We start from the raw sequence: 14,732 nt of genomic DNA, 5'->3' as shown, positions 1-14,732 counted from the left end.
GTTGAATCCCCGTATAAATAGAGTCGTGATTAGTTAAACATCTGTCAATACCTGTCTGAATACTGTCTGCCAATAATTAAGGTACTACCGCGTCCCCTCAGCGTGGCCATGACAACCGACCTCTCCCTTGCATCGATCAGGCGGTCGCGGCAGTACCTAGTCTGGATGGGGAATAAATCATGAAGATATGGGGAGATGTATGGATATTATGAAGAGGAATTATAGCTTTTTTTAAAAAAAACTTTGGGGCAACGGGCAACATTAGGATTTTCTCCTGTGTCGTGGGTGCATTTAAAAACATACAAGTTCACATACACATGACACCCAGACCCGAAACAACAATAATATGTGTATCACACAAAGAGTTGCTCCGTGCGGGAATCGAACCCGCTACCCGTTGCACGGCAGCCAGTTGCCCAGCCACCGCAACAACCGTGCAGTCAAAATATATAACGTCTCCGTAGCTTCTGTGAAAAACCTATTAGTACCTACTTTATCAGAGTCTAATTAATTTCAGTTGTTTAACGTAACTTGTAACTGACATTTGTAGCTGACTTTGTTTGGACAGTAGCCCTAGGGTGAACGAGGGGAGCATCGCCGTGCAAACTATATTGGATAGTCCAGCCTTAATTATTGACGACCAGCGATACTTGGTACAAAATTACAGCCTTGCTACCGTTACTAACTACCAATAATAGCTTAGCTCTGAATTATTTCTTCACAAAGTGGAAAGCCTACTTAGTTTTCCTTTACCTTAGGGTTGATTTACATATAAGCGATGATGCGTTAGTACTTTTAGTATTAAAGGCTGAATGCTCTTACTAATATTATGAATGCAAAATCGGCATAATAGTAATGAAAACGTATGTATAACTCATAAAACGAATCACAAAACACACACATTCAAATGTTCACATACATTCTATTCTAAGACACATACATATTATATGCTAATCTGAAGCTTACAGCCGACTGAATTATACTTAAATAAGCCCACATCACGTTGGCAGCAGAAAAGCGATGCCATTACAGTGTGCCTTGACCAAGTAATTCGATAACTAATCGTTTTCTAAAGACTTTTGTTACATTAATGAATCTCCGCCCTGCTTGGTAGCCTAGTACAACAAGTTATCAAAATACTACGCTGGACGAAAATTTAAGATTGTTGATATTAAAGTAACTATTACCACAGAATACTACTACTACATACATACATACATACATATCCTCACGCCTGTCTCCTATGGAGGTAGGCAGAGACAATGGAACGCCGATTGCCACGCTTCTTACACGCTTCTTTCGCTTCATCAACAGTCATCAATCTTTTCATGCATGCTCGTCGGTTAAAAGTACTTTTAAATACAACTATTATTTCATTTTAAATCAAATAATATCATTCTCGCTGTCACCCCATCGCTTGGACTCGCGACTGACCAATCATACAGGATTTTAATAAAGTGCACTCCTGCCTGTTTCAATTTTCCTATAACGCAAATACCATCAAAGCGTACTGCAAGTACTAATAATTTTGATGGGATTGGCTTCTCCTCCCCTTCCACCCCTCCCAGACGGATTAATCCTTTGCGTATGTTGTACGAGGTAAACACAAACCTGATTGAAAATTCGTACACGTTACATCTGTGTGCGTAAATATTGATTTGTGAGGCAGAAACGCATCATAGGTTGTCTCGCTTTTATGGTCAGTGTAGCTTTGGTGATTCAGTATTTATACAGTAATACTATTTCACTTTGCTTTTTATCTCATTTCAGTGCTCAACAATAATTTCTTCATAATATGTAAACCTATTATTCATAATCTTGGTTAGATTATAATATCTCTTCAATTTATAGAATTTTAATTAATTTATTTATAAGGAACATGGAGGACTTACAGCTAAAAAAAACATATATTATGAACACAAAGTTGGACAGTCAGCCAATAACAAGTCCTCACTTTTAAAATACAGAGTAATAAAATTAAAAATCATATGGACACTAGGTACTTATGCAGTTGTAAAAAAAACACATAGATAGAAAAAACAGATACACTATAGTGCTTAAATTGTACATCAATCACATTGTTATATAAAACTGATTAAATGAAAAAGTGTCGGCTCAAGCACCTCCTAACAGAGGGCACACTACTCAGGAATGGATCTATATCGCACTGTTTACACAGCTCATACAATATTCATTAGGTAAGACATCGATTAGGTACCCACGTTTTACCTAGGTATATAATAATAACAAGTCAAGTAAGTCAATTCACAAAAATCTCAAGTTTAGATTTCGAATGCAAGACATTTTTTATGTACGCTCTGATATAGAATTTTTTTTTTTTATCGGTGAAAACGTGTTATATTGCCGTTATAGAGAGAGATAAGAAATGAAAATATAGCCACATCAAAAAAAAAATACTTCTATACTCTTATTATTTTTCATTCTTGATTAAAAATTCAGTTATAATATAAGTTAAGGAATACATAGAACTTGAATGTGCAATAGGGTAGATGACGAATTTTTAAATTCTTGTAGATTTTTTTAAATATTACACACGGTTTTTTTTTATTTTCTTATGGAAACAAATACTTTCGAAGATATATTTAAAATATAGCGTGACATCTCTTCTAGGTACATTTTATACGTAGAAATGATTTTATTCCTCTCCTAAACTTTGATTCGATTAATCTAAGTATTAACTTATATGACAAAAAAATACATGTCTTATACTTTTCATTACCTGACGGACTAATTAGATTTTTAATTTCCATACCCCGTCGTCATCCTTATCGCAGGGTAAGTGGCATAAGGCAAAACGCTGTGAAATTTATTATTAAGGAAAGGTCAGGGTTGATGTCGATCGCAAAACCATAACCTTACCTAACTTGACCTAAATTGCTTCTGGCTGTACATACTGAAAAAATGGTTCTCTGTATATCCTGTATGTATGTATGTTTGTGCGCGATTATCTCGCGTTTGGTTGAAACGATTTTGATGCGATTTTCAGCATAATATTTTTCAGATTTAGTAGATGGTTTCAGGTATATCTCCATATTTTCGTGGGGTAGACTTAAAAACAACCGCCCGAGTGCGAGTTGGACTCACCCATGAAGGGTTTCGTAGCAGCAAGTATATGACATAATATAAAGGTTATAAAATGTACTTGGAAATGTATTATTTCTTTAAAACTAATACTTAATTATATCTCGTTCAAACTAATTTTCGTTGAAAGTTTCCATTAAAATCTACAGCATGTATTTTTTTTTAGATTTCTCACTCTTTTATTTTAAAAGTTAGAGGGGGAGGGGAAGCTTAGATTTCAACTTTGATTTTTTTTTTTGGAGAGGACCACTCGTAATTCGGCTCGCTAAGGTTGTTGACTACTTTACCGGACTATCCCTAGGGTGGCCACTAACCAGAAGTTAAGGCCCCCAGCCAGTTTAACTAAAGCTAAATTTTAAAAACTATATGACCGCATTACTGAGGGTGTCATCCTCCCCTTGTGGGGTTCGAATCTCGGCTCAGCGGGGCCATTATGGGAGGGCAGCAAGTCGGGACAGGCTCAGACAGACAGGAACGCGGTTTGTGTTTGTGTTTCCGAAGAGTACTAGTTTCCCTGCGGCTTTCCTGTAAGACGGTGATGGGATCATCGGGCTGGACCAGGGTATGCCTCGGACGGCGAACGCGCGAGATTTGTGAGGGGATGTATCGGGCGGCCGACACGATGGGGGGTTGGAGTGCTTTTCGGCAGTTTCAAAGTAATGCTTTGACAAGCGTTTCATGAACTGCTTCAAAATTGGTATTCTAAGTCGATCATTCCTCAGGTACCACGGAGCGCCCGTGGCCCTTCGGAGAAAACGGTTCTGGAGAGTTTGCATCGTATGGATCGTACGTTCGTGCGCTTGCGCGAAAACCGGACAAGCGTACGTCATTTATATGTGGCGTATGCACGTGGTATATATGCGAAGTTTGCATTTGAGGGATAATTTGCTGCGTGCATTCAGCATGGGGAAGAGTCTGCCTAGAGCGAAAGCGGCCCGCGAGCGGACCGACTTTATGTGCTCACGAAAACTAAGGCGGTGGTCTAAGATGATACCAAGATATTTGGCTCGCTCCTCCCAAGGGATCGGCTTACCAAACATGGTGATGGGGGGGGAAGGCTGGTGTGATCGGGGCTTTATGAACAGCACCGCCTGGCTTTTGTCGGGGTTTACTTCTGTTCTTCATCTCCGGAACCAGTCGCCTACTGCGACTGCGGAGTTTTGGAGGTTGGTAGAGATGTGGGCAGGGTTTCTGCCTGAGCTAAATCGCCGTGTCTTCGCAAAGAGAGAGAGTTGGACCCGCGGATGGGTCGGGATGTCGCTGGTGCATAGCATGAATAGTAGGGGGGATAGCACGGCGCCTTGCGGTACGCCGGCTCGGATTGGGCGGGAAGCGTCTATCTTTAAAACACTTGATTTTGACGTAAAATGGTATCAAGAACGTTGATATCTTTTTTGCAACCCTATCGATAGAAATTCAATACGGATAGGTTAGCTGAAAAAATATTTACTTTGAACCAGTTCCATATATGTATTTTCGAATAGCGGTTACCAGAATCCATCAACCTACAAAGTTTCAACTATGTAGGTCAAACAGTTTCGGAAATAAATGGCTGTGACATACGGACGGACCGATAGACACGACGAGTCTGGTTCCGTTTTTTGCCATTTGGCTACGGAACCCTAAAAATGAAGGTTTGCATGTTAAGATTACAATGTAGTCTCTTTTTTTTAAATAATTCTACAACATTTAGCATAAAACTAATTTCTTTTGATAGATACTATACCTATACAATATTAATTCAATCGACAAAACAGTTAATTAAAATCAAATCTTAATACGATACCAGTCAAAGTAATTAAATTAAATATCAGAGCTAGACGTACTTTCCTTTATTTGTACTAGGAGAGAGACTTGCGATCTCTTTTGCTTATCTTTGTCTTTATAGGAGACAAAGGAAAGTAAAGAACTCTCGAACTGAATACCTTTACTAAGGAAACTTTTATTAGTTTTAGCTTTGTATGTAAACTAATCAAATACGCCTGCAGAACGTGTGGTTTTATACATTTTGTCATCTGACTACGCGCCAGTCTTACCACCTTTATTTAAGTACCTAGGTACCTATATATTTTTCTATGGAATAAGACGGTAAACGAGCTTACGTATCACCTGATCATAAGCAATCGCCGCCGCCTATGGACACTTGAAACACCAGCCGCGTTACAAGGGCGTTGCACGCTTTTTGGGGTTAGGAATTTAAGGTTTGTTGTTCGGAAATCGGGGATTGGGCAGATTGGGAAGGGGGGAATTGGGCCTCCGGTAACCTCACTCACTCAACGAAACACAGCGCAAGCGTTGTTTCACATCGGTTTTCCGTGAGGCCGTGGTATTACTCTGGTTGAGCCGGCACATTCGCGCCGAAGCATGACTCTCCCACACTTAAAAATATACGATAAACTTATGTTTTGTTTTATGGTATAGTTGGCTAAACGAGCAAATGTTCCAATAACATAATATATGACACGAGACGAATGCGTTGTTGGCTGTTTGGGGTTCAGAATTTGATTGGGTATTTAGCAATTGGAGAGATTGAGCAGGGGCGGAATTGGGCCTCCGATAACCTCATTCACTCGGCGAATCATAACGCAAGCGTTGTTTCATGCCATTCAGTGAGTTTGTGATATCATTCTAGTTGAGCGGGTCAATTCATATCCAAGCACATATCTCCTACCCACATTCACAGCTTATGCATAAAACACGAAATAAATCATTACAAAATTATATCTATAAATAAAAATATGAATTTAGTAAATACAAAATTATATTTTTTTAATGAAAGACAGAAATAAATACAATATAAAATATACGTTATTTTATGTTTATGGAAAAAATGTTACTGTGTTCTTGGACACAAGCTACTATGACTTTTTGTATGTTTTCTATTTCTTATTCCTTATGTTTATGTATGTTATGTTCCTTATTCCTTCACGCCAGAACGATGCGACAACTGAAAGGAAATAAAATTTAGAACAGTGGTCTGGCGATACGACAGCTGAAGGCATCGAAATAAAATTTAGAACAGTGGTAAGTGCATTATGTTCTGAAATAACATATAGGCCAGCAAACCACTGGCAGAAGCTAGTCTTGAAATAAATCCTACTCCAGATACAGAAGACCGTCTTCGTATAAACGCATGTACCTATGTACGTATAAGTAAGTTAAGAAGTATGTAAGTATCTTAGTACACAGATGGAGCTTACAGATTTCCTTAGAAATATAGGATGCAAGAAACGAGAAATATATAAAATATCGTATAATTTTTATAAGAAGCTTATAGTAGTAGTTTTCTTACTTGACGACGAGATAATATTTTTAAAAGGTACTTACTTTGTAGTTACGGTATTGTATAGATAAATTTCCTTCAAGTAATACGCAATCGGTTTACAGAAATAGTAACAAATAAGCGAAGGTTTGAGCGCAACGATGGGACATAGAATATCAATTTACTCATTTCGTATATCGTACCTTAACACCGAGTGTCAAGACACTATTTTTCTTAAAATATTGTATTGAGGCTTTTCTTCAATGAAAATGTTACGGCTATCGAATGTAACTTCTTCCAACAATTCTATTTTAAACGTTAGGACAACCAAACGTCCTTCCTACAAAGTGATCTAGATTCCTTAATGAACCGTAAGGCCTTCTTAGTTCGTGAATAAATTATGTTAGCAGCTATCGATTGAATTCATTCGTAGTGACATACGACACATTTAAAAAATATGCAGTTTGTTCAATGAACCTTTTTCATAAATTGTAATGGTTTTAGTAAATAAAAAAAAATACATTTTTATAAATTATGTTGCACTGATGATGCAGTTTTATTAAAATTAGATTATGCCCTGAATAAAAAAACCTGATATCGATTGGATTTATTTCATAATCATTAAAAAATATATATATTTTATTAATGCAGATTTCTACTCAACTTAGACATTACTATGCTATTCTATCGATTAAAATCTTTACTATTCATAATACCGTTTAGAAAATGTTACTACTACGGCTATAATAATCTGTGAGTACTCACGTGGTTGTGACCATATAGCTCCGAGGTCGATGCTGGCTTCCCCCATAAGGCGAGGGGGGGCGCAACACCTGGGTTCCATGACAGCCAGCCAGATACTCGACCGCTGTATGTCTCTGATGCTCACGTATAGCTCGAACATGAAGTACTGGACAAAGAAAATTTCAATAGATAATTTTATTAAGTCTTTGACTGCCAATTGTAAAATGTTGAAGGCAAATTCTCCGCTAACATCGGTCGCCGGTGACCCCCGTGGTGTTTAAAGTAAGTAACCCACATTAACATCATCATCTATCTATAACGCCTGGCCGCTGCTGACCAAAGGCCTCTTCTCACATGGAGGAGGTTTGAGCATTAATCACCACCCTTGCTCAATGTGGACTGGCGATTTTAAACAAGACGAGAGAAGTCATTGGATGATTTACCGTCTTAAAAAAAAAGATTTCCTCACTATGTTTTCCTTCATCGTTAGTCAGTGGTGTCTAAATAATGTTAGAAAGTACTTGCCGTTGACAGGTTTTTGTACCCACGCCCTCATTCATGAGAAGCAGGCGAAAACCTTCGGGCCACTATGACATTAATACATACCTACTTAATCTACATACATCATATTTTTTGGTGGATCTCAGAAGACGTCATCAGCTGAACAAAGGTAAACACAAACTACTCGGGTATTGGAGTTAGGACACTGATAAATGAAGATGCAGTTGCTCGTCTCTCAAGTTCGCGTCAGTGAGTAATACCAATCACATCACATTTGACTAACCTACTCGGTCGGTTATCTGAGATTATCTGCGATATCAGGTTCAAATCCCACGACTACTACAAAATGTCAAGCATAATTTCGAAGTAATGATTACTTTAACATTTTGGCGACTAACTGTAGGGAACCTTACCATATTCTGTTACTTAAAAAACTGCAACTACTTACTAAAATTAAACAAACTACTTAAAATCTGATAATGAACCTATAAATTACTACCACAGTAAAGAGAGATTGTTGCAGTGTGTATAGGTATTAATAAAATTATAAATGCGAAAGTTTGTGAGATTGTGTTTGTGTGTGTGTTTGTTACACAATAAAAAGGATCGAGATGAAATTCGAAACGGACGCTCGGACGCTAGTCTACAATAAAAAATAATATCACATGTACAAAAAAGGGAAATGTATGCACATCAGGTATTTTTCATTTTCTGTCTAGGAACTTTCTAAACGACTGCTTCGAAAAGGATAACTTTTGCTTTGTCGCATTCGTTAATGTCAGGACCGAAACAAAGTTTGCATACCAGAGAAGCACCGGACGGAACAGCGACTGAGTACATTAATAATGGCCAAATACTTCAACGAGTTTTTAATTGTATCGTCCAGTAATAAAGTTGAAAATCTGTCGAGTGATGTGCAGACTGCAGATGCTTTGATTATGTTATAGGTATAAACAGACAAGTGAAAAAATTAATAAAGCATTTCATCTAGGGGACGACCCTTCCACTGATATCTGATATTTGAGGGATTATTACCACCAAAGAGGTATTACAGACAGGGGTTTGCGCTGCTGCACGGATGACCGGCGGTCAGTCGATCCACAAAGGATGGGAGATTTTAATTTAGCTCACGTTTTGAATTACAAGCCCTTTGAGATTAAAAGCAGAGCATTGCTAAATAAAAAAATGTACCTATAAAAACTTTCGGCAGGGGATTTCAGACAACATCGCTTTAATACTTACTTAGAATCTAAGGATAAGTGTCTAGAACAGAAATAGTTGTTTATTTTACATCTTCTGTCTTATTAATATTATAACTTAGTATTATTGTGTAGGGTTTCTGTCAAAAAAATAGTTATATCCAATGATTTTGGGTTTTAGGTTATTGGTTATTGATTTTGACATAATGTGTTTACGATAATTAAAATCAAGTAAAAAGGCAGAATTTTCGCAGATATGTACTATATTATTATCAGTTAGGTGAATGATTAGGGTAATGGACAGAAAGGACTTTCGGCAACGACTTTAACAAAGTGATTCAGAGGACCGTGGCTTGGAAACGGTGCGTCATAGCACCTAGTATTTCACAACCTACATAGTTTTTATGATCTAGGTCAACCCGAAACTGTAAAATCAATGAGGAAGGTCCGCAAAAAAACTCAAGTTTAGTACCTACGAACTTTTTTTAAGTACTCGCGTCATTGTGCCTCTAAGGCTATACTCCAATCTTTCTTTGCAGGTTGTAGTTAGTTTTTCTGAAGACAAAAGACGTTTAATACAAAAAAAAAATGGTAGAATATATTTAGATTATAATTAGATATTAAAGAAAAAGAAATTAATGAGGAGAAGAAAGAATTAAGTATAAGTTACAACAATTGAAATAGTATGTATAGTACGTATAAGTATGTAATTAGCTGCAGGACGAACCCCAACATATTAAAAACAAACACATCACTTTATTCGAGCAGTAACGCCATCTGTGGTTTGAGAACACAACTTATTATCACACAAAATATTTTAAAGTAATACTATTAACATGAAATAATACGAAACAAACAATTAACGCTAAAACCATAACTTTAGAATTACAAAATCTTGAACCATATTTTAACAGCGACATCTGTCTTCAACTAAGAAAGAATAAAAACGTAGTCTCGTGTTTGTTTGAAGTTTGATGGGTTCTCATATTAATTCTTAACACGCTCAATAGATGGCGTGATAATATCTTTGCATTTATTTATGTCTAGTTTATAGATTTGTTTTGATTAGAAGCAAATATTAAAATTTTGAATATTATAATAATCATAAAGAAGTAACCTCACTGAAACTTAAAGTTGTGAAATTATTTTAGAAATGTACTGACAGAGGTGACAGATAATTGTTTAAAATTTTACATTGACAGTACAATGCATGTCGAACTGTCAAACGCAATAGTAGTGGTTCAAATATTTTATTTATTCCAAGCAAAAAAAATGGATGGTACACCCTTTACAAAAGACAAATTTCAAATTAAATAACCCTCCTTCTGGCGCAGTCGGGTAAATACATTATACGACTTCGTTTTTTAACCGACTTCAAAAAAGGAGGAGGTTCTCAATTCGACCGTATTTTTTTTTTATGTATGTTAATCGATATCTCCGGCAGTTATAGACCGATTTGAGAAATTCTTTTTGTGTTTGAAAGAGTACGATGTCAGTGTGGTCCCATATATTTTTTTAAAGTCTGACCATAAATGTGGAAGATAATCCAGGGAACTCCTCAAAAATGAACAGAATGTGCTCTGCGTTTGAGTTTAAGTGATGTATATTAGCTTATCTTTCTGAGTAACCATACAATTCAGGACAGATAGTAGCATATCTGGTATAGAATGATGGGTAGCTTGATGTGCTGTCTGATTTACATGTGTATGTAGGTACCTAATCTGTTTGTGTTTGACAAATGCATATCTCTGGCAGTTATAGTCCGATTTGAGATATTTTTTTGTGTTTAAAAGAGTACGATGGCAGTGTGGTCCCATATAATTGTTTTTAAAGTCTGACCATAAATGTGGAAGATAATCCAGGGAACTCCTTAAAAATGAGCAGAATGAGCTCTGCGTTTACGTTGAAGTGATGCATACTAGCTTATCTTTCTCAGTAGCCATAAAATTCAGGACAGATAGTAGCATATCTGGTATAGAATGATGGGTAGCTTGATGTGCTGTCTGAGTTACATGACTGTATACCTATGTAGGTATCTAATCTGTTTGTGTGTTTGACAACTGACTATGTATGTAGCTTATGAACAGGTTACTGTTAGCTGTCGGCTCAGCAGATCATAAGTAAGGATATCAGGTTAATATACATTTGAAAATAATGTACCTAATTATGCGCCAATATGGATAGATATTAATATTATTCATTTAAACGGCGCTGTCTCATATGAGCAGCGCGTTTAATAGGTCGACCCATACTCAAATAAGTTATTCACTAAAAAACAAGAAATAAAAAACAATTTTAACAAAAAAAAAACCGCCTTCAAAAAATAAATATTCCAAAAAAAATATTAATATGCACTAAAAAGTAAAAGAAATAATTGCGTATTTTTCAACAACTTAATAGATCAACTAACTTTACTAACTCATCACACACATTATAATGTAAGAAGGTACAATTATTGTTATTTTTGGAGTCGGTGTCAGCCTAGGAAACGCCAACAACTAGCACGGCACGGGCACGGCACGGGCGGAGTGGTGGTTGAGTACCTACTTACAACTGGTGTAAAACTGTAATGTTTTGTTGTGATAATAGGTAAATAACAAACCCATCTTAGTTGGCTGACACCGACTCCAGAAGTAACAATAATTGTACCTACTTACATTATAATGTGTGTGATGAGTTAGTAAAGTTAGTTGATCTATTAAGTTGTTGAAAAATACGCAATTATTTCTTTTACTTTTTAGTGCATATTAATTTTTTTTTTGGAATATTTATTTTTTGAAGGCGGTTTTTTTTTTTGTTAAAATTGTTTTTTATTAAAATAGTGACATCTATCGTAGACCGTTAAAACTGTTGCGTTCAACACGGCATGGTGCGTCACGGTTCCCTTGAGTAGGATTTATAATTTAATACAAGTAAACGATCATAGATGGTGCTACTAGTCTCAACGTTTTGTAAAGTCTGAACTTCGCTCAGTCTGGTGTGGACTATTTGATACACGAGTAAAATTTTGAATGTTTCGTGATTTTTACCACTTCAGTGAGCGCGTGTTTGCAAACACAACTACCGCGTTTAGGACTTTGGGTTAAACTCCTACGGCGGGTAAAACTCTATCAGAAGTTTTGAGTTTAATAAAACTTTCAAAAGTCATGTAGACTTTTTAAAGTTTTACGTTTTACGGGTACGTTAGTGGTGATAATACTGTTGTCATAACTTGAAAACAATTTTTATAATACCAATAATGGAACTCTCCTTAATATGCAACTCCACAACCGAACTACCGAATAATGAATGTAAAAGTAAATAGTCGGTTTACATAGGTAATCAGTTGGCCTGTAATCATGTCTGCACTTATCCGTGGTCAGGCACCGCGACGATACACCGGCTCATTACCTCCGCCACTGCCTACCCCGCAGAGTAAACAAACGTAATGGGCAATAATATAATTTTCTACACACATTTTATTATACTCGTATTATAATAATTTTAACGGTGACATGAGTGAAATGAAGCCATTACGTTAGTTGAGTAGAGCCATTATTTTAGATATGAGTATGCATAAGATAAATAACCAAAAAGGTTCTTTTTTTAATTGCCCAACAAAGAATTATATTTAAGTAAATGCCCTAATAACAAACACTGAGCCCTTTTCATTTAGTTATTCTTTCAACTTGTAAAGTCATGAATTATTTAATTTGTTTATTTACTTTATTTACCTATACTTACAAATAAAATTGGTGATAAACTTTAAAACACCCTTGAATGCCTTTAACTTTTATACGAATAAAACTTATTCAAAGCTAACTTACTAAATATAAAGCTATAAAAAAGAAAATAAACTTCACCATAGATGCACCATCAGGATTAAAACTACTCGAAGCATTGTAAAGTATACCTTACCTCTCTGTAATACGGTTCTTCCATATTGCGCCTGATGCTCGTCCTGTGCTTTTTCTTTCCAAGGACGACGATGACGTAAGAATTTGCAGAATTTGGATTCATCCATGTTAGTTTGCGGGCTTCCAAAACATTCACTGATATCTGTCAAGTTAAGTAAAGTTAAGTAAAGAGAGACTTTTATGTTTTCGGTTCAGTATCATCATCATCATCATCAACAGGCGATATACAGTCCAATGCTGACAAAAGGCCTCTTCTCACGCGGAGAAGGTTTAAGCATCAATGACCACGCGTGCTCTATGCGGGTTGCCGATTTCAAACTTTGTAATTAGAAATATGTTTTCCATAACCATTTGTCAGTGGTATCAAATAATCTTAGAATGTTATTGATATCGAAAAAAGTCACATTGCTACTTGCCCTAGTAGATTTTGAACCTCTACACCCATGCAAGAGAAGTGAGCGTCTCAAGCCCCTGGGCCACCACGACATGGTTAATACAAAACAACCTCGTCATTTCAGATTTTGTCTTTTACGATACATAAATAAATTTTTAATGCAAGAAGTGGTCAAGTTTATATTGAAATATTTAACTTTGATTCGCCGTTCCCCTTACGTAGGTATCTTTAAAAATGTTCTTTTAAAAAGACAGCTGCTCCCTTAATCGGAAAAGTTGTCGCTTCATAAAAAGCCGCAGCGGCAAGAGCGCTGAAGTTAAAATTGTCGGCGAGTTCACCGACCGACATATGAAAAGCCAGCATTGTCTTGGACAAAAACGTAACAACTACCAATAAAGGACTACATGTGGTGACACCAGGCTTTACGGGAACGGTGAGACCACTTTATATAATGGTACTAAATAAAATTTCTGATAAAAGTTCAGCTCTCAAGTTTTTAAATACAAGAACATGATTTAGTCATGTAAAAGAGGATTTCTAGGAGAGGCGCTCTATTTCCAGAACTAGTGGGTACCATACACTAGTTAAAAAAATCATTTGTGGAAAATACTTTTTTTGTCCATTGTCAAGAAATAGGAGTAAGTATGTAAAATTGAAGCAAAGACTTAAAATTACATAGTTTACAAGAGAATTGCCTTCTGTCAATCCTCACCCAGTTGCAGGCACCATCTTTATTGACTAACATTTTTCCAAGAATATTTGATAGTTTCCATTGTGCGGTGGCTGTGAGACCCGCAATTTTGCTCAGAACCATGGACCCAATGGTCTTTCGATAAATAATTTATAAAGTGGTCTGTACCTGAAAATATTGCGGTGTGGTTTCCGGGTTCCTTTCGGCCTCAACCCTATAAGTTTGTTGCACCGAGGTTTTTTGCCGACCTCTTTTCTCCGGCGACTTCGTCCGCATATTGTGTAATGATTTGGCGTCCGTTTTGTATCGATTCAATTAAAATGACACGTGCTATGATATGACAGTCGATGCGTCTCTGTGGTATATTGTGAGACTTCTCATTTATTTTTTTGCTGTTGATGGATTTTTTTTGTTGGTTTATGGGTGAAGTGTAAGGAGGTTTGATTACAGTTTTTGTTCTGTAGAGTTTTATAGTTCTTGGTGAATAGTTTATTTCTTGAATAGTTTTTAAAACATTTACCTTTTGAAAGTTACTGCATGTTCTTAAAAATATTATTTGTATCGCAAATTAAGGAATTACACCTATTGTTTCTCAGGAATGTGAGCTCAATGTTCCTATAGTATCCCGTTTTAAGTGTAAGTTATGACCAGAGGAGAACGTTAATATTTAATAATCTATTCACATTAAACAGTTACAAAATTATTTAATACTCATATCCAAATATTAGAACCTCATACAGAATAATAATATATAAATACCTTCCGTTAAGTCTTTCAAGAGGTGATCCCATAAAATACCCATACAAGAACCCTAGGCCGAGAGCCGATGTATTGATTTACTACATCATTAGTCTTTTGGCAAACTTTGAGGCTATACTACCTTGTTAAAATATTTGCTAGGCCGCCACACACCGTGGACTGGATACATACTTACATAGTTTAT

General features: G+C 36.3%; 1 protein-coding gene across 4 annotated transcripts in view; it reads right to left on the bottom strand.

Annotated features, from left to right (window-relative positions):
* Positions 1-14,152, bottom strand: part of LOC118267843 (otoferlin) — a 64,853-nt gene extending 50,701 nt beyond the window's left edge. For 3 of the 4 annotated variants that reach the window (XM_035582090.2, XM_035582104.2, XM_035582097.2), the window contains exons 1-3: positions 13,958-14,152; positions 12,706-12,846; positions 7,130-7,274 (exon numbers count right to left, since the gene is read on the bottom strand). In XM_035582090.2, coding sequence (XP_035437983.2) covers positions 7,130-7,274; positions 12,706-12,846; positions 13,958-14,065 — 394 coding nt within the window. In that variant the 5' untranslated portion in view covers positions 14,066-14,152. Of the gene's footprint in view, positions 1-7,129; positions 7,275-12,705; positions 12,847-13,957 lie in introns of those variants that run through there. The other variant, XM_035582123.2, reaches the window with a different exon arrangement.
* Positions 14,153-14,732: the final 580 nt, after the last annotated feature.

The sequence above is a fragment of the Spodoptera frugiperda genome, chromosome 25, assembly GCF_023101765.2.
Source record: "Spodoptera frugiperda isolate SF20-4 chromosome 25, AGI-APGP_CSIRO_Sfru_2.0, whole genome shotgun sequence".
NCBI classification, from domain to species: Eukaryota; Metazoa; Arthropoda; class Insecta; order Lepidoptera; family Noctuidae; genus Spodoptera; species Spodoptera frugiperda.
Note: the sequence above shows the minus strand (reverse complement) of the source record. Positions and strands in the feature narration are given on the sequence as shown.